Below are 21,347 nucleotides of genomic sequence, written 5' to 3' on the forward strand. Positions count from 1 at the left end.
AAGCAGGGTGACAATATACAGCCTTGACGTGCTCCTTTTCCTATTTGGAACCAGTCTGTTGTTCCATGTCCAGTTCTAACTGTTGCTTCCTGACCTGCATACAGGTTTCTCAAGAGGCAGGTCAGGTGGTCTGGTATTCTCATCTCTTTCAGAATTTCCCACACTTTATTGTGATCCACACAGTCAAAGGCTTTGGCATAGTCAATAAAGCAGAAGTAGATGTTTTTCTGGAGCTCTCTTGCTTTTTCCATGATCCAGCAGATGTTGGCAATTTGATCTCTGGTTCCTCTGCCTTTTCTAACACAAGCTTGAACATCTGGAAGTTCACGTTTCACGTATTGCTGAAGCCTGGCTTGGAGAATTTTGAGCATTACTCTACTAGCATGTGAGATGAGTGTAATTGTGTGGTAGTTTGAGGATTCTTTGGCATTGCCTTTCTTTGGGATTGGAATGAAAACTGACCTTTTCCAGTCCTGTGGCCACTGCTGAGTTTTCCAAATTTGCTGACATATTGAGTGCAGCACTTTCACAACATCATCTTTCAGGATTTGAAATAGGTCAACTGGAATTCCATCACCTCAAGTAGTTTTGTTCCTATTGATGTTTTGTAAGGCCCACTTGACTTCACATTTCAGGATGTCTGGCTCTAGGTGAGTGATCATACCATCGTGATTATCTGGGTCGTGAAGATCATTTTTGTGCAGTTCTTCTGTGTATTCTTGCCATCTATTCTTAATATCTTCTGCTTCTGTTAGGTCCATATCATTTCTGTCCTTTATTGAGCCCATCTTTGCATGAAATGTTCCCTTGGTATCTCTAATTTTCTTGAAGAGATCTCTGCTGCTGCTGCTGCTAAGTCGCTTCAGTTGTGTCTGACTCTGTGCGACCCCAAAGACGGCAGCCCACCAGGCTCCCCCGTCCCTGGGATTCTCCAGGCAAGAACACTGGAGTGGGTTGCCATTTCCTTCTCCAATGCATGAAAGTGAAAAGTGAAAGTGAAGTCGCTCAGTAGTGTCCAACTCTTCATGACCCCATGGACTGCAGCCTACCAGGCTCCTCCATCCATGGGATTTTCCAGGCAAGAGTACTGGAGTGGGGTGCCATTGCCTTCTCCAGTCTTTCCCATTCTGTTGTTTTCCTTTATTTCTTTGCATTGATTGCTGAGGAAGGCTTTCTTATCTCTCCTTGCTATTCTTTGGAACTCTGCATTCAGATGCTTATATCTTTCCTTTTCTCCTTTGCTTTTTGCTTCTCTTCTTTTCACAGCTATTTGTAAGGCCTCCTCACACAGCCATTTTGCTTTTTTGCATTTCTTTTTCTTGGGGATGCTCTTGATCCCTGTCTCCTGTACAATATCATGAACCTCCATCCATAGTTCATCAGGCACTCTGTCTATCAGATCTAGGCCCTTAAATCTATTTCTCACTTCCACTGTATAATCATAAGGGATTTGATTTAGGTCGTACCTGAATGGTCTAGTGGTTTTCCCTACTTTCTTCAATTTAAGTCTGAATATGGCAATAAGGAGTTCATGATCTGAGCCACAGTCAGCTTCCGGTCTTGTTTTTGTTGACTGTATAGAGCTTCTCCACCTTTGGCTGCAAAGAATATAATCAATCTGATTTCAGTGTTGACCATCTGGTGATGTCCATGTGTAGAGTCTTCTCTTGTGTTGTTGGAAGAGGGTGTTTGCTATGACCAGCATGTTCTCTTGGCAAAAGAGTGCCAAACAAAGAGAACACAAAATAGTGCATTCTCTATTAGCCTTTGCCCTGCTTCATTCCGTACTCCAAGGCCAAATTTCCCTGTTACTCCAGGTGTTTCTCGACTTCCTACTTTTGCATTCCAGTCCCCTATAATGAAAAGGACATCTTTTTTGGGCGTTAGTTCTAAAAGGTCTTGTAGGTCTTCATAGAACCGTTCAACTTCAGCTTCTTCAGCGTTAGTGGTTGGAGCATATGCTTGGATTAGTGTGATATTGAATGGTTTGCCTTGGAAACGAACAGAGATCATTCTGTCATTTTTGAGACTGCATCCAAGTACTGCATTTCAGACTCTTTTGTTGACCATGATGGCTACTCCATTTCTTCTAAGGGATTCCTGCCCACAGTAGATATAATGGTCATCTGAGTTAAATTCACCCATTCCAGTCCGTTTTAGTTCACTGATTCATAGAATGTTGACGTTCACTCTTGCCATCTCCTGTTTGACCACTTGCAGTTTGCCTTGATTCATGGACCTAATATTCCAGGTTCCTATGCAATATTGCTCTTTACAGCATTGGACCTTGCTTCTATCACCAGTCACATCCACAACTGGGTATTGTTTTTGCTTTGGCTCCATACCTTCATTCTTTCTGGAGTTATTTCTCCACTGATGTCCAGTAGCATACTGGGCACTTAACGACCTGGGCAGTTCCTCTTTCAGTATTCTATCATTTTGCTTTTTCATACTGTTCATGGGGTTCTCAAGGCAAGAATACTGAAGTGGTTTGCCATGCACTTCTCCAGTGGACCACATTCTGTCAGACCTCTCCACCATGACCCGTTCATCTTGGGTGGCCCCACATGGCATGGCTTAGTTTCATTGAGTTAGACAAGGCTGTGGTCTGTATGATCAGATTGGCCAGTTTTCTGTGATTATGGTTTCAGTGTGTCTGCCCTATGATGCCCTCTCGCAACACCTACCATCTTACTTGGGTTTCTCTTACCTTGGACATGGGGTATCTCTTCACGGCTGCTCCAGCAAAGCGCAGCCGCTGCTCCTTACCTTGGACAAGGTCGCCCCTCCTGATCTTGAATGTGGAGTAGCTCCTCTCGGCCCTCCTGTACCCACGCAACCACCACTCCTTGGACGTGGGGTTGCTCCTCTCAGCCGCTGCCCCTGACCTCGGACGTGGGGTAGCTTACCAGTACATTAATATCACTTCAATTACACTAACACACTCTGCTGCATCTAGTTTTTCAGAACTCCCTGTGGGATGGACCCAGGAATATGTACTCTGGTCAATGGACAGGAATCTTCAACAGATCTTCAAACACCTGGAAAGTACAAGGTCAGGTGGTTTCTGAGTGGAGGTTGAAAGTGGTAGAGCTTTTAAGAGGGAGGAAGGGAGGGAGTGAAGGAGGGAGGGAGGGAGAGAGGGAAGGAGGAAGAGAGAGGGGGAGGGAGAAGAAAGATGGTTAGTTAGTTTTTGTAGTGGGGCAAAGTTTAAGAACCACTGGTCTGTGAATCATTTCTGATTAGAATGGGGACAAATGCCTCCCTTTTTCCTGGTGGAGGAATTCTTTCCATAAATAAGCAATTAATGTTGGGGAAAGCAAGCTTTTTTGTTTTCCCTCAGTCCAAAATATTTTGCATTCAAAATGGCCATTGTCGTTCCATTTTCCTACTTTTTCCTGTTTCAAAACAAATGGGAACTTTTCTCTTTATTTCTTAGATCAAGTCTTATGGAATTGGGTTTGCCTGAACCACAGGATATGATTTCTTCTTCCACCTCCTCTGTTTTTGTGGCTCAGGAGCCTGTCCTACCCTGTTGTGACTGTAAGAATGCAGAACATTCTACTGACAGTAGCATCTCCTCTGGATCATCCTACAGCTCGAGCCTGTCTCACCTTCCCGTCTTTTCTGAAGAAACAACTTGGCAATTCCGGAGCCATAGTTTACCTATTTTACCCCAAAATCAACCTCCTGTGTTCAGGAACCAAGGCACATCTCAGCCTTCTTTTATGCTTTCAGAGCTTGGGAAATCAGAACTTTTTCAGAATTTGGAAACTCTTTCATCCTTAAGCCCTCAAAGCACTTTTATCAACTCTCTTTTTGAATCTCCAGATCTCCACAGACAAGAAGAAAAAACAAAGGATAAGAGAAGAATCAAGAGTGATTTGACATCAGATCATAAGCCAAATATTATCTTCAAAGAGAGACCACTATTGTCAGGGTCAGCTCCAATCCAGCTCTCTCCTTTGGCTAGGTGGGAGTTAGAGGGACATATGGCTTGGAAGGTTTGTACTTTGCGGGAACAAACAGTGCCTCTGCCTGTGAGGGAATCATGGGCAATGCTGAATTATTTAATTGAGGTGCAAGGAGGAGTCCCTGAACCAGAGAAACCCCAAATCCAGTTATCTATGCCCATTCATCAAAGCACTGAGCAAAATATCAACAATGAATCCCCAGACCTTCCATCTCTTCAGCTCCAAAGGAACACTGGAGTGGAATCTGGATTAAATAGAACAGAAACAAGAATTTCTCAGACTCTTATCTCAGGTAAGCAGTCACAACCTGGAGATGGCCCCCAAATCCTTGAATCCAGGCCATTAATGACATCAATAGATATTCTACTTCCCAAAAGCTTAGGAGCTGACATCACTCAAGAGGAAATGACTTTACTGAAGAAGGACCCAAAACATGTGCTAGAGCTTAATATAAAGCAGAGGGTCTTAGGTCTTCCAGAAAAAAGGATACAACCGCAACAGACCCAGGTGCCTAATATGGAGCTGACCCCACAGCTACCATACCAAGTCACAGATAGTGTGAAAGTTACTCCACTGGCATTACTTCAAGTCATGGATTCAATGGGGATGATTCCAGATTCACATTCAGAAGTGATAGAATCTGTGGGTTTGTTCCAATGGCCACCAAATGAAGTTGAAAAACCAATGGAAGCCATGGAAACAGTGCATGTAAGCCAAAAACCATCATATCAAGTCATTAAATCAGTGGAGGTAACCCCAAGACCTCAGCAGCAAGTTATGGAATCAAGAAAGATAACTTCAAGACAGTTGAATCAAGTAATAGATAATGTGAAGGTAACTCCAATAGCATTGCTTCAAGTCATGGATTCTATGGGGATGATTAAAAAATCACATCCACCTATCATACAGTCAATGGGAATGACCCCAACAATGCAATATCAAGTTATGGAGTCAGTAAAAAGGAGTACATTGTTGGACCATCGAGTCATACAACCAGGAAAGATGAATCCAAGACTACAACATGCAGTCATAGAAACTGTGGAAATAACCCCAGGGCCACATAAAGTTATGCAATCAGTTCATGTAACATCAAGGCCACAAAGTCAAGTCGTAGAATCACTGAAGATTACTCCAGGGCCAATATGTCAAAATATGAAATCATTTGAAACGATCCCAAGGCCATTGCATCAAGTGATGGATTACATGAAAGTGACTCCAGTAGCACTATTACAAGCTATGGATTTTATGGGGATAATTCCACCAACAAAGTCACATGTTATAGAATCTGGGGGTTTGATCCCAGATACACAGTCTCAGATTGCAAATTTAACCCCAAGGGCAATTCAATCAGATTGTTTGACTTCAAGCTCTTTTACTACTATTGGTACATTTGGAGTGGTAGAATCTGTGGGCTTACCTCCAAAGCCACCACATAAAGTCATGGAATCAGGAGGAGTGATTCCAATATCTCAAGCCAACTCCAGGAGTCTGGAGTTGACTCCTGGGTCATGTATTCAAGTGCCAGACTTTGAGGGGATGACTCCACAACCATATAATCAAGGCACAGAATCTATGGCATTAACACCAGGGCCATCTCATCAAGTCACAGAGTCTTCGAGGTTGACCCCAGGGCATCAAATTCTGGAGTATTCAGAGATGAGTCCAAGGCAAAGTCATCATGTAATAGAAACTATGGAGTTGACCTCTGACCCCTGGATAAAAATGGAGAAATCTGCAGAGGTGACACATTCACATCATCAAATGATGGAATCTTTAGGGACAATCCCAAGGTCACTGGGTACAGGTACAAAATCTATGGGAATGAGCCAAAAGGCACTGCCTCAAGTCACAGAATCTGCAGAAATGTCCACTACATCAGTTCCAGATGTGAACTATAGAGAGATGAAATCAATTCCACAACTTAAGGTTATGGGTTCTATGACGTTATCCCCAAGACTGCAAAATTTGAAGTCTGGGAAACTGGTTTTGGCATCAGAGTCACAAAATATAAAATCTGTAGACATAACCACAGGTTCAGTCCCAGAACTGGGAAATTACACACAGCCAGTCTCAACTGTGAACTCTATAGAACTGGCCACAGAACCAGAATGGCAGAGTGTAAAACCTGAGGAGTTGGCCACCACACCACAGGGGCAAAATGAGAAATCTGTGCAGTCAGCCCCAGGGGCTCAGCTTCATGGTGTGAAATCTATCCAACTGATGCTGGGACCCCAACAACAAAGTAAAAAATCTACTGGGTTAGTCCCAGTACCACAGTTGCAAAGTAAGAAATCTATAGATCTGGTCCCCAGTTCACAGTTGCAAGGTATGGAATATGTTCATTTGGCTCTACCATCAGAGTTTCCAGGTATAAAAACTGTGGAATTGTCTCCAAGAATAGTACAAAAAGATATGAAACCTATGGAGTTGGCCCCAAAGCCATGGTCACAGGATATAAGATCTGAGGAGACAGCCCCAATACCATTGCGTGAAGATGTAAAAACTCCTCAAATGGTAGAAAGTACAAGACTGACTCCTGAGACAAAGGTAGAAGGTATGAAATATGAAGAACTGATCCCAGGAGCACACATTCAAGCAGTAAAATCTGTAGAGGTAGACTCCAGACCAAATCATCAAGTCACAGAACCTGAAGGGATGATCTCACGGTATCAAGCTTCAGAATCTTTAGGGATGATCTCAGAACCAGGATATGCAGAAACAGAAGCAAAGCTAACCCCTGACACTGGTCACCACGGGAAAGAGTCTATGGGGTTGATACAATCATTTTTAGGAAGTACCCCCAGGTCACTGAGCCAAGCATCTATGCAGATGAACTCAATGTCATTCAGGAGCACTCTTGAGCCAATGTTCCAAAGTGTGAGAGCCATGGACGAAACTCCAATGTCACAGCACATGACACAAGAATCTCTGGAGTTGGTACTAGGATCAGAGATGCAAGGTATGAAATCAAACATGTTGACCCCAGAATCTCAAGATATGAAGTTTGTTCATCCAAATCTAGGACCATATTCAGAAGTTATGAATTATGAGAAGCTGATCTCAGAACCACAATTTCAAAATGTGAAATCTGTGTCATTGACCTCAGAACCACAGTCCACAAGTATAAAACCTGAGGAGTTGACTCTAGGGCCATTAAGGCATGATGATTTTGTGGATTTACACGTACCACTGGAAGAATCTAGTAGGTTAATTCCTGAGTCACAGTTACAACATGTTGAATCAAGGAAAGTGACCATGGAATTACATTTACAAGGATTAAAACCTGTGGGTCTAACTTCCAAACCAAGGCATCAAGACATACCATCTACAGAGTTAGCTGCTGAGATCTGGCCACAAGAGAAGGAATCTGTAGTCTTGAAACCTGGTGGTGTGATGCTCAGGCCGTATTTTCAAAAATTTTCAGAGTTGACTCCAGGTCAAGACCATCAAGACACAGAAACTGTAAGACTGATTTCTGAGGCTTTGCCCCAAGTTAATTTGCCCCAATTAATGCAAAAACCAACAGATCAAGTTATAGAATCTGCAAGAATGACTCCTCTAAGGCCACATCTTCAAGATACAGAATCATCAGAGATACCCTTAAGGTCAGAATATGCAAACACAGAAACTGTGGGGTTAGCAACATTTCCAGTTGAAAACATCCAGGAGGTAATACCAGTACAACCATATTCAGAAAAAGGATCTCTGGAGTTGACTTTAGAACCAAGGATGCAATATGAGATATCAGAGCCACTACTACAAAATTTGAAACATGTGAAGTTAACCTCTGAGTCATCCCCATTAGTGGTGGAATCTAAACAGTTTATTACAGGACCAAAACCACAAGTTACAGAGTTGACTCCAGAGCCACAGCTCCAGGAAGTAACATTCAGGCAGTTGGAGTCAGAGCCAAAACTACAAGACGTGAAATATGTTAATTTAATTCAACAGCCAACTACTACCAAAATGGTAGAATCAGAGAAGCCAATACAAGAGCCAGTCCTACAAAGTATGATACCAGAGGAACTGACTGAGGAGGTACAGCTCCAAGGTGAGTCCCTGGGACCACAGTTGCATAGCGTAAGATTTTCAGAGTTACGTCCTAAACCACCACTTCAAGGAGAAAGACTTTTAGATTTAATCTCAGGGTCTCCACATCACAGTGTGACATCTGATGAATTGACCCCAGGTTCCCCAATGCAAGAAATAAAATTGTCAGATTGTACCCCAGGACCAAAGCATCAAAGTGTTGTATCTATACAGTTGATGGCAAAACCACAAACTCAAAGTACAAAATTCATGGAACTAAGCTCAGGACCGTGCTTACAAGGTGTTAGATTTTCTGATCTGACTCCAGACCCAAAGCATCAAGGTTTTGAACATGTGCAGTTAATGCCAGGAACACAGCTTCAAGATACAAAGGCTGTAGGATTTGTAGCAGAGTCATCTTTGCAGTTAAGTCAAGGGCTCCTGGTTGAAAATATGAAACCTATTCTGTCTGTTGAAGGGTCACAGTTTAACAGCATGAAATCAGTGAAATTGACCTCAGAACTTCAAGATATGAAATCTGAGGAACTGAACCTAGGGTCAAGGCAGCATGATGTCAAATTTTCTGAATTGACCTCAGGGCCAAAGCTTCAAGGTGTCAAATTTGGGAAGCAAATCCCAGAATCACCATTTCATAGTGTGACTTCCATGGAGACAGCTCTAGAGTTAGGGCTTCAGGATTCTAAATCAGCAAAGATGTCTCCAGGGCTTCAAGGTGTGAAACAGGTGGGGCCATGGCTACAAGATGTCAAATTTTGTGATCTAACATCAGGAGTTCAGTCTCAAGGTGTGAAATCCTCTGAGTTAAATTCAGGGCCACAACTACAATATGTGAAGATTTTTGAGTTAACTCCAGAACCAATGATGCAAGGAGAAAGATCTATGAAGTTGGCCTCAGGACCTGAGCAGCAAGGGGTTAAGCCTGAGATGTTAGGGCCAAAGCCACTGTTTCAAGGCATAAAATGTGAAGCATCAGACCAAATGTCAAGCTTTGAAGGTGACATTTCTTATAAATTAGTTTCAGAGCCACAGAGACCAGATGTAAAATCTATGGAGGTGTCTCCTGGACTCCAGTTGCCAAGTGTAAACTTTTCTGAGTTGACCAGAAGACCACTGTTACAAGTTATGAAATCTTCTGGATTGACCCAAAGACCACAGATGCAAGATGTAAAACCTGCAGCAAGGACCCCAATCTCAGAGGTTGAAGGTTTACAATCTGAGGCACTAATGCCAGAACCACAGCTGGAAGATACAAAATCTGTGAAGTTAACCCCAGGACCACATTTAGGAAGTATGAAATCTATTCAGTTAATATCAAAGCCACAATTGGGAAATGTTAAATCTATGGTGTTAACCCCTGGGTCACAGGGGGAAGATGTGAAACCGGTAGAGGTGACCCCAGGCTCAAAACTTCATGGTTTAATATCTGAGTTGCTGTCCTCCGAGTCAGAGTTTAAAGATGTAAACTCTGCAGTCTTAACTCCAGGACAACATCCAAGAGGTATGAAATCTACATTGCTAACCCCAAGTCCACAGCCGGAAGGTAAAAAATCTGTGGAGATAACCTCAGGACCACCGAGAGAAGATGTCAAATCTGTGAAACTCACCTCAGACTCCAAGCTTCAAGGTGTGAAATCTGATGTGTTGGCACTGTCCTTAAGAAATCAAGGATTAAAGACTGTGACGTTCATCCCAAGAACGCAACTGCAAGATGTGAAAGCTGTGGAATTGAAACTTGGGCCAAGGATGCAAGATGAGAATTCTGTGTTTTTGGCACCATGGTCATTGCTGCAAGGGCCTAAACTGCAAGGTATGAAACCTCAGGAATTGACAAATTTGACAAAGCCCCAAATGCAAGATATGAAAATTCTGCAGCTAACCCCATGTCCAAAGCTTCAAAGTTTAAAACCTGTAGAGGAGACTCCAGATCAAGAGCTGCAATTTGCAAAACCTATGAAGTTGACCTCAAGGCCAAAGAAGCAGGTAGTAAAATCTGTGAATGCAAGCAGAAGACAAAAGTTTCAAGGAGTAAAATCTGTGGATTTAGCCCCAAAGCAACAGTTTCAAGAGACGGCAATTGTGAACTTAACTCCTGGGCCAAAACAGGTTGGTGAGATATCTGTAATCTCACCAGAGCAGCAATGTGTGAATTCAGAGTCACTGAAGAGAGGGTCTAAGTCAGAAGATGGGATGTCTTTGGAGTTAATTCCAGAGCTAAAATTTAAAGATGGAAAATTAGTAGATCTCAACTTTGAATTACAGTTGAAAGGTAGGGAATCATCTGAATTGACTCCAGAATCAAATATTCAAGGTATAAAATCTAAAAAGTTAAAACTTGAACCACAGTTGCAAAGTATGAAGTCTCCCAAGTTGACCCCAGGACCACAGTTACACCAAGTAAAATCCTCAAAGTCAACTTCAGAGCCACAGCTTCAAGGTGTGAAAACCACTGAGTTTAAACAAGAGCCACAGCCTGAGACTATGAAACATATTCAGTGGATACCAGGATATGAGTTCCAAGACGTGAAATCTGCAGGGTTAAATCTTAACCCACAACCTCAAGGTGGCAAATTTGTAGAGTTGAAATATTCAACACAGTTAAGAGATGTGAAGTCATCTGCATTGCATCTGGGGCCAAAAATTCAAGGTACAGCATATATGAAGTTTAACCTCGGGCCACAGTTGAAGAGGGTGAAAACTCCTGAGTTGTCTCCAGGACCACAGATGCAAGAAGGAAAAGTTTTGGCATCAACTTCAGAGCCACAGTTTCAAGGTATGAAAATTGTGGAGCTAAACCAAAAGCCAGAGTTTGGAAGTATGAAAACTGTTCAGTGGATGCCTGCACCAATGTTTCAAAGTGTGAAATCTCTGCTAAATCTTGAGTTGCAACCTCAGTGTGTCAAACCAACAGAGTTGATACAGTTGAGAGATACGAAGTCATCTGTATTGACCCCAGGGCCAAAGCTTCAGGATGTACAATCTTTGACATCACTCCAAGAGTCTCAGGCTCAAGGTCTCAATGTGAAACCCTGTCTACAGTTTAGCAGAATGAAATCATGTGACTTGACTTCCAAGTCAAAGCTCTGTGATATAAAATCTATGATGTTCAAATCTAGGCTTCACTTGCAAGATGGCGAATCTCCTTCATTGACCCCAGGACCATGGCATCAAGAAGTGAAACCATTACAGTCAGCCCCAGGAACACAGCTTCAAGGTGTGAAGTCTCCACTGCTTACACAAGAGCCACAGTTTCCTGAGGTGAAATCTGAGGTATTAAGCCAAGGGTCACAATTACAAAGTGATAAAACTATAGAGTTGAACTCCCCACTACACTTGAAAAGTATGAAGTCATCTGAGTTGACTCTTCAGCCAAAGCTTCAGGGCATGAAATCTGAGGATTTCAACACTGGGCCACAGTGGCAAGGTCTAAAATCTTCTGAGGTACCGTTTGAGACAAAGTCCCAAGACAAGAAAGTTACTGAGCTAATCCCTGGCTCACAGTTGCAAGGTACAATGTTTTCTAAATTGACTGTGGGGACAAAGACTCAAGGTATCAAATATACAGATTTTGACCCTGGGTCACTGTTACAAGGTGTAAACTCTTCTGGGTGGACCTCAAAGGCCAAGCTTCAAGATGTAAAACATAAAGAATTTAGCCCCTGTCCCCAGCTGCAAGTTCTAAAATCTTCTGAGCTGATCCCGGCATCAAAACTTCAAAATGTGAAATTGGCGTTCAACTCTGAGTCACAATTTCAAGGAGAGAAATCTTCTCAATTAATCTCAGACTCAAATTTACAAGATGTGGAATCTGCAAAGTCCAAATCTGGGCCACCATCGCAAGGTGTGAAATCTGAGTTGACACTGGGGACAAAGCTTCAAAAAGTGAAATCAGTGGAATTCAAGTCAGGTCCACAGTGGCAAGATATAAAATCTTCCAAGTGGATCACGGGTATAAAGCTTCAAGGTGTAAAATCTATGAATTTCAGGTCTGGATCAAACTTGCAGGGTGTGAAATTGTCTGAAGTTATCCCAAGGGAGAAGCTTCAAGGTGTGAAGTCTCTAGACCTGAAACCTAGTCCAAAGTTACAAGGTGCAAAATCTGATTTGACTCTGAGGAGAAAGATTCCAGTTGTGAGATCAGTAGAGTCAGACTCCAGCCAACACTTAAAAGATATGAAATGTTCTGAACTGATTATGGGTCTAAAGCTTCAAGATGTAAAATCTAAAGGGTTAAATTCTAGACCACACTTTCAAAGTATGAAATCTTCTGAAGCGGTCTTAGGGACAATGCTTCAGGAAGCACAATCAATGTTCAACTCTGAACCACAGATACAAAGTAAAAAATGTTCTGAATTGATTCAAGGGACAAAGCTTCAAGATGAAAAATCCTTAGAGTTCAATCATGGACTGAAGTTACAATGTGGGAAATCTGATTTAACCCAGAAGAGGGAACTTCAAGGTGTGAAATCACTGGAGTTCAACCCTCAACCACAGAGACAGGGTGAGAAATCTGATTTGGGGCTAGGGTGGAGGCTTCAAGATTTGAAATCTGTTGTTCCATGTCTGCAAGGTGTGACATCCTCAGAGTTAACACCAAAGACAAAGCTTCAAAGTGGAGAATCTATAGAATTCATCACCAGGCCAATGTGGCAAGATATGAAACCTTTTGAATTGACTCTTGGTACAAAGGTACAAGATGTGAAATCTTTGGGGTTCAACTCAGCTCCACAGTTACAAGATAGAAAATTATCTATGTTGACATCAAAGGCACACCTTCAAGGTGTGAAATCTATGGAATTCAACCCTGTGGCAGAGTTGCAAGGTGCAAAATCTTCTGGGCCTATAAAGCTTCAATTGATGAACTCTATAGAAGTCAGTCCTAGCCTAGAATTTCAGGTTGCAAAATTCTGTAAGTTGGCCTTGGAATCAAAGATTCACAGTGGGATATCGTCTAAGAGCAATGCTAGAAAGCAAAAGCAAGATGAGAAATCGTGTAAGTTGAATCCATGGGAAGAGCTTCAAAATGTAAAAGTCATGGTGTTCAGTCCTAGGACACATTCACAACATATAAAATCTTCAGAATCATGCAAAAGGACAAAGCTTAAAAACGTGAAATCTTTGGAATTCAATCCTGACCAACAGCTACAAGATATGAAATCTTCTGATTTGAGTCTGGGAACAAGTCACCAAGGTATTCAATCTTTAGAGTTCAATCCTGGACCACAGTTGCAAGAGGTAAAATCTGAGTTGAGCACAGAAACTAAGCTTTCAGATGAGAAATTGCTGGAATTCAACCATGAGCCTAAATTACAAGGTGGGAGATGCTCTAAACTGAAGCCAGGGCCACAACTTCAATGTGTGAATTATATACCATTCAACACTGAGTCACAAGTGCAAGATAAAAAATCTTCAGAGTTGAATCCCAGTACGGAGCTTCAAGGTAGAAAATCTAAGGTGCTCTGCGTTGGGCCAGATTTGCAAGGTGTGAATTCTTCTGCATTCATTTCAGAACCAAAACTTCAGTGTGTAAATCCAACTGGATGCAAGCCTGGGTCACATTTGCAAGGTACAAGCTCTTCTGAATTAACTTCAGTTTCAAAATTTCAAGGTATGGAGTCTTCTAAGTTAAATTCAGGGACAGAGCTTCAAAGTGAGACATCTATGGTGTTCAACCCTGGACCACATTGCCAAGGTCTGAAAGGAGCAAAATCATCGGAGCTGACTTCAGGGAAAAAATGTCAACATATGGGATCTGAGGAGAGACTAAGCACAAAGAATCAGTGTGAGACATCTATGGTGTTCAACCCTGGACCACACTGCCAAGGTTTGAAACCTGAATTGAGTCCAGAGTCAAAGTTTCTAAGTGTAACACCCAAAGAATGCAACCCTGGGCCACAGATGCAGTGTGCAAATTCTGAGTTGAATCCAGAGCCAAAATCACAATGTTTAAATTCTATGGGTTGCAAATGTGGGCCACCCTTGCAAGGTATAAAATCCCTTGAGTTGACTTCAGGGGAAAAATGTCAATGTATGGGAACTGAAATGAATCCAGGCACAGAGAATCAATGTGAGACATCTATGGTGTTCAATCCTGGACCACACTGTCAAGGTCTGAAATCTGAATTGAGTCCAGAGTCAAAGTTTCTAAGTGTAGCACCCATAGAATGCAACCCTGGGCCATGGATGCAGTGTGCAAAGTCTTTTAAATTGAATTCAGAACCAAAATTACAATGTTTAAATTCTATGGGTTGCAAATGTGCGCCACCCTTGCAAGGTATAAAATCCCTTGAGTTGACTTCAGGGGAAAAATGTCAAAATATGGGGTCTGAAGTGAAACCATGTACAGGGAATCAATGTGAGACATCTATGGTGTTCAATCCTGGACCACACTGCCAAGGTCGGAAATCTGAATTGAGTCCACAGTCAAAGTTTCTAGGTGTAACACCCACAGAATGCAACCCTGGGCCACAGATGCGGTATGCAAAGTCTTCTAAGTTGAATCCAGAGCCAAAATCACAATGTTTAAATTCTATGGGTTGCAAACGTGGGGCATCTTTGCAAGGTATAGAATCCCTTGAGTCAACTTCAGGGAAAAAATGTCAAAATATGGGATTTGAAGTGAAACCATGTACAGGGAATCAATGTGAGACATCTATGGTGTTCAACCCTGGGCCACATTGCCAAGGTCTGAAATCTAAATCGATTTCAGGGTCAAAGTTTCTAAGTGTAACACCCACAGGATGCAACTGTGACCCACAGATACAGTGTGAAAATTCTTCTGAGCTGAATCCAGAGCCAAAATTACAATGTGTAGATTCTATGAAGTGCAAATGTCGGCCACCCTTGCAAGGTATAAAATCTCCTGAGTTAACTTCAGGGACAAAATGTAAAGGTAAGAAATCTTCTGATTTTAATCCAGGGCCAGAACTTCAAGGTATAAAATCTATTATGTTCAATCCTGTGCAGGATTTACAAGACATAAAATGTGAATTGACTCCAGGGACAAAGTCTCAAGGTAGAACCTCAACAAAGTTCAACTCTGGCCCACAGCAGCAAGGTGTAAATTCTACTGGGTTGAATTCAGGGATAGAACTTCAATACTTAAGTTCTGTAAAGTCTAATCCAGGGCCACAGATGCATGGTATGAAACCCTCTGGGCCAGAATCTCATGGTACAAAATCTATGTTGTTCAACCTGGAATCACACTTGCAAGAAGCAAAATCTCCTGAGTTAACTTCAGGGACAAAGTTTCCAGAAGTCCAATTTTTGGTCAATCATGCTGGGTCAGAGCAACAAGTTGTGCAGTCTGTGTTCACTTTGGGCCCTCAGTTAAATGTTATGAAACCTATGTTATTTTTACCAGAGCAACTGTTTGAAGATATAAAATCTATGAAGATGAATAAAGAGCCACTGCTTTGTGGTACCAATTCTACAAAACTGATTTCAGACTCTGAGCTTCAGAATTTGAAATGGAATGTGTTTGCTCTAGAGCCATGTTTTCAAAAAGTGAAATCTATGGAATTAAATTCAGGGCCACATCCTCAAGGTATGAATTGTGAGGAGTTGCCCTCACACCTCAGGCAGCACAGTATAAGATCTGTGGTCTTTGCACCAGAGCCATGTTTTCAAGATGGGAAACCTCTGGAGTTGAAACCAGAGACACAACCTCAAGATGTGAATTCTAATAAACTGATTTCTTGCTTCAGGCAGAAATCTGTAGTGTCTGTATCAGTGCCATGTTCTCAGGATGTGAAATCTATGAAGTCAAACCTACTGCCCCAATCTCAAAGTGTGAATTTTTTAGGATCATCATCATGTCTCAGGTCACAATGTGTTAAATCTGAGATCTCTGCACCAGAGCCATGTCTTCAAAATATGAAATCTGTAGAGTTGACACCAGGGTCTCAAGAACAAGGCATGAATTGCCAGGAGCTGACTTCAGGATTGCAAGGTGTCAAATCAGGAATCTTGGCACCAGAGTCAACTAAGAACTTCATACCAGGACCAATGTTGACTAGTGTCAAATTTTCAAATTTGTCTCCAGAATCACAGCAACAAGGTGTGAAACATTTGGAGTTTACTCCAGAACCAAAGTTGCAAAGCACAAGGCATGCAAAATCATCTTCAGTGTCTCTGCAACAAGCTATAAAACCTGTGGAGTTAGCATCAGAGTCACTGTTTCAAAGACCAAAATCTGAGGATCTAACTCCAAGAACAAGCTCTCAAATGATGGGCTCCACTGAAATCATCCCTAGGCCAGGGCATCACTTTATAGAACATGAAGAGATGATTCCAAAGCCAATGCATCGAGTCCCTAAATCTGTTAGTTTGACTTCAATACCAATTTATCAAGTTACAGATTCTTCAAAAATGGCAAAAAGTTTGGCACATCAAGACACAGAAACTATAGAGAAATCTGTGAAGTTGACCCAAAAGCCAAAAGGAAAAGCCATGAAAGCTTCAGGAATGCCTCTGAAACTAGATCTTCAAGTACCAGAATTTGTTGATCTGACTCCAGTGCTAAGGAATCAAGATTCAAAATCCTTAAAATTAACACCAAAGAAAAGCCACCGAATCCTGGAAACTCTGGAGTTGCTCTCTCAGTCAGGGTCCCAAGTTAAGGAGTTACATACAGGGCAGCTGCAGCAAGTTGTGGAATCTGAAGGGATGACTTCAGGACCCAAGGATCACACTACAGAAACTATGGGGTTGACCTTCAAGACAAAGCTGAAAGGGGAGGAATTTCTTAGAAGGAGTCCAAAACCAATAAATAAAACCACTGATGCAGAGAGATATTCAAGGCCCTACCCTCAAGCCCAGGAATCTGTGGAGGTGATCTCCGGGCAAAAACTGCCAAGGGGAGAGTCTATAGCATTGATTACAAAGGCATTTCAAGATGTCCCAGAATCTTCAGAGATGACAGAAGGGATACGATATCAAGTTCCTGGGTCTATAGGTTTGACCTCTAAGCGATTCCTAAAGGCAAAGCCAACAGGTCAAGTTGCAGGATACGCAGAATCTGCAGAGGTCACCACTGAGACATGGCAACAAGGGGAGGGAAAAATGAAGCTTACACAGTCACAGAATCAAAGTATGAAATATTCAGAAACAGCCCCAGGACTACTGGGTCAAATTACAGAATTCATGAGGATTAGTCCAAAGCCACTAGAACAAGTCACAAACTCTACAAAGACACAGCTTCAAGTTGCTCAAGCAATAGGGGTAAAGCCAGTAGCTCCCATCAGAGTTGCTACACCTGTGAAAGTGACTCCTGGGCCACCATATCAAGTTGTGAAGTCTGTAACATTAACATCATGGCCAAACTCTCAAATGGTAGACTGTGCTGAGTTGACTTCAAAACCACAAGATGTGAGACCTTCAGAGTTTACCTCAGGCTTAAGGTTGCAAAATGCAAAATTTAAGAAATTAAGCACAGAACCAAAGTACCAAACTTTGAAAAGAATGGATTTGACAGGGTTTCAAATTGTAAAGACTATGGGGCCACCACTGCAAATTGTAAAATCTGAGGAATTAGCACCAGGGCCAATTCCCCAGATTGCAGAACCAATAGGAGTGGGGCTTAAGGCAACAAATTACTTGGATTTATTCCCAAGGCTACATCTTCAAGAACCAGTAGAATCTATAGAATTAACTCCAAGGCCAAATACTGAAGTGAAATCTGCAGAATTAACCACACAGCCAACATCTACACTTGAGGCACCTACAGTGTTAAATCATAAACAAGGGCTTCAGGCTGTGAAATCTACAGGGATAAAAACAGGGCCTCCTCAAGTCATGGAATCTGAGGATTTGAATTTAAGTGAGGTGTGTCAGAATAAGGACTCTGAGGAGGGATCATCAGAAGAAGAGTTACAAATAGGGAATTATTTCTCTAGGTTTCTAAACAACTCTTCAGACTCACTTAGCTCAAGTTCTGTCAGAACATCTGAATTAGATCTTTGGGATTCTGAGATGCCACAAGTATCAAATGTGTTGGATATAAAAAACCTTGTGACAGATATTTTGCAACCTGAGGAGTCTTTTATAGACCTTGATACGATACAATCTTCAACTTTTTCCTTATCCCTTCATAACCAACCCCTTGCCGAGACAGCTATTACTGTAAAAAACTCAAATTCTGAGATCCCAGGAGTGGATGTCATACCTAATGAAAGGACTAAGAGGAAACATGTGGAGGAGTCAGAGAGCTCACTCCAGAGACTCTCACAACATTCACCACAAGACTGGAGATCACCACCTAAGTTTTTCCAGGCAGAGTCAGGGGCTCAAAGAGCCCGTTCCTGGCCTGTCCTGGGCAGGCAACGGAATGTCTGGGAGAGTCGCTCCTCGAGGCCACGACTACCTAGAAAATACCTCTCCAATATGCTAATGATGGGGAATGTCTTGGGGACCACTATGGAAAGGAAGCTTTCTTCTCAAACATCTTTAACAGAAAGAGCCACTGAAGATACCTGTCAATCTATTCAGAATTTATTTGGGGTTCCAGCTGAATTGATGACATGTTCTGAGAGACTGCTTGAGAAGGGTCAAGGTACTATCTCTCAGCCTTCAGTGGTCAAAAACTACATTCAGAGACATACTTCATGCCATGGTTATGAGAAAAAAACACCTTTAAGGATATGGACACGTAGTTCCATGCCCTCCATAATACAGCACTACTCTGGGAGTAGAAAGAGAATAAAGAAAAAGTCAAAACCCTGCGATATATCTCAGGAAGTCATTCAGTACATGCCTGTTTCATGCACAGGGAGTCAGCCTCCTGCCCCAGCAAAGTCAGAGTCTTCCCTCAACATATTTTTTGCCAGGAGAGATTCTGTTCCAATGGAAGAGACTGAGAACTCACACAGTGATTCACAGACAAGGATTTTTGAGTCCCAACACTCCCTCAAGCCAAGTTATCTTCCCCAGGCCAAGACTGACTTCTCAGAACAGTTCCAGCTGCTACAAGATTTGCAACTAAAAATAGCAGCAAAACTGTTGAGGAGTCAAATACCCCCCAATGTACCTCCACCTTTAGCTTCAGGTCTGGTCCTAAAATATCCTATCTGCCTACAGTGTGGCCGATGTTCAGGATTTAATTGCTGTCATAAATTACAGGCTGCTTTTGGGCCTCACCTTCTTATTTATCCACAGCTTCGACTTGTAAGCACTCCTGAAGGCCATGGAGAGATTAGGTTACATCTTGGCTTTAGGTTGCGAACTGGTAAAAGACCCCAGCTCCCAAAGTATCACAGAAGAGACAGACCAGTCACACCAAGGAGCCTTAGATCAACATCATTAAGGAAAGCCAAAGGTTATACACGAGCTTCCAAGAGTCCTACTTCTACAATAAATTTCCAGTCTGGGTCGTCCCAGGCTCCTGCTCCTATAGAAGTCCGTATCAGGCAAAGGCAATATGACAGCTCTAGCCTAATAGAAAAGACAGAAATTAGAGAGCCTGGACACTATGAGTTCACTCAAGTTCACTCTCTATCAGAGAGTGACTCTGAAAGCAATCAGGATGAAAAATGGGCTAAAGTGAGAACCAAAAAGACCTATGATTCAAAATATCCAATGAAAAGAATCCCTAAGGAAGTTAGATCACAAAATACAAAGTTCTACACAAATGGTAGAGCTATAATACAGAGTTCCTCTAGGGAATTACCAAACCAGTTAAGAAGGAAGAGGACTGGAGCATCTCAGACAACGGCCGCCTCTTTAAAAAGACAACCTAAGAAATCCTCCCAACCAAAATTTATTCAACTACTTTTTCAGGGCCTAAAGCAGGCATTTCAAGCAGCACACAGAATTATGGCTTTGGCTGGGCAGAAGCCTGAGGACACAACAAGGTCAGACTACTTCTGGTCAAGCAAAACCTACCTTCCAAAACAAAAAGCCAGAGACTACTGCTCAACAAAAGACAGCAAAAGGCACAGGATGCCAACTTTCAAGCTAAGGCATTCAAACTCAGTCACCAAGCAGGAAAGCACGCGGTGGGAAGAAACAGACCAATTCAGACCAGCTCAACAACCAAAAAGGGATAGCTCTTTCCAACTCAGACCTAAGCAATTACCCAAGCCCACAGTTTCCCAAAGAAGTACCACTCTCAAAAACATCTCAACCAGCCAGTGTTTGGGTCCTGTTCAAAATGAGAGTAGTAGCAGAGCTAAGAAAAACTTTAACAGAAATGAAATGTCTAACCAGGAGTCCAAGAACTTCAAACCAGGAATCAGAGTTCATGCTGCAGGGAGACTCTTACAACCTGGTTCTCTTATGAAGAGGACTTCACATAGTCACCTTAAAGGGAAACCCACACACAAGGAACGAAACCACCAGAGCTTCGGCTTCAGTAGGGAAAGAACCCCATGTTACTCTTCTGGAAGAAGCCAATACAGTCCCTCTGAGAGGGACCAGCACAGTACCTCTGAGAGGAGCCATAGAAGTACCTCTGAGAGGAGCCATAGAAGTACCTCTGAGAGGAGCCATAGAAGTGCCTCTGAGAGAAGCCACCGCAGCGCCTCTGAAAGGAGCCATCGCAGTGCCTCTGGGAGAAGCCATCGAAGCGCCTCTGAGAGAAGCCATCACAGCGCCTCTGAGAGGAGCCATCGCAGCGCCTCAGAGAGGAGCCATCGCAGCGCCTCTGAGAGGAGCCATCGCAGCGCCTCTGAGAGGAGCCATCGCAGCGCCTCTGAGAGGAGTCATCCAAGCCCTTCTCAGAGGAGCCATCACAGTCTCTCTGAGAGGAGCTATCGAGCTCCCTCTGAGAGGAGATGTCGCAGTCCCTCTGAGAGAAGGTGTCGCAGTCCCTCTGAAAGAAGGTGTCGCAGTCCCTCTGAGAGGAGCAATCGCAGTCTCTTTGAGAAACTTCGTCGCAGTTCCTCTGAGAGGAGAGGGCACAGTGCTTCTGAGAGAAGACAGCACAAGCCCTCTGAGGGGAGCAGACAAAGTCCCTCTGAGAGGAGCCACACCAATCCCCTCAAGGAGAGACTCAAACACAGCTCCCCTAGGGAGAGGCCCAGGCATGGTTTGAGTAAAGATTTCAATAGTAACTCGAACACGTCTCCTAGAGACCACACCAAAAATCCCCAAAGGAGGGCAAGTTTGGAGGCCTGACACTAGTAGATGGAAGAGACCCGCCCCCGTTATTCATTGCTTAGCTCAAGTCTCCCCTGAGCGGCTCTGGCTTCTTTCCTACTCGGCCAAGGCCTCTACTTCCTAAGCCCTCAGCAATGAAAGAGTTTCTTCGTCTCTCTACCTGGGGGGAGGGAGAGCGGGAATGGGTCTGTCATTTCCCTAAGATAAATAAAGGGGCAATAATTGACCTTC

The 21,347-nt window shown here is 42.9% G+C and overlaps 1 protein-coding gene across 1 annotated transcript in view; it reads left to right on the top strand.

Annotated features, from left to right (window-relative positions):
- The window catches only part of SPATA31H1 (SPATA31 subfamily H member 1), a 42,571-nt gene extending 21,228 nt beyond the window's left edge, over positions 1-21,343 (top strand). Inside the window, exons 4-5 of the mRNA XM_086326120.1 lie at positions 2,960-3,055; positions 3,440-21,343. Coding sequence (XP_086182246.1) covers positions 2,960-3,055; positions 3,440-21,134 — 17,791 coding nt within the window. The 3' untranslated portion in view covers positions 21,135-21,343. The remainder of the gene's footprint in view (positions 1-2,959; positions 3,056-3,439) is intronic.
- Positions 21,344-21,347: the final 4 nt, after the last annotated feature.

The sequence above is a fragment of the Bos grunniens genome, chromosome 11 (assembly GCF_055505025.1).
Source record: "Bos grunniens cultivar Pamir isolate PY7600 chromosome 11, Bosgru_T2T1.0, whole genome shotgun sequence".
NCBI lineage: Eukaryota > Metazoa > Chordata > Mammalia > Artiodactyla > Bovidae > Bos > Bos grunniens.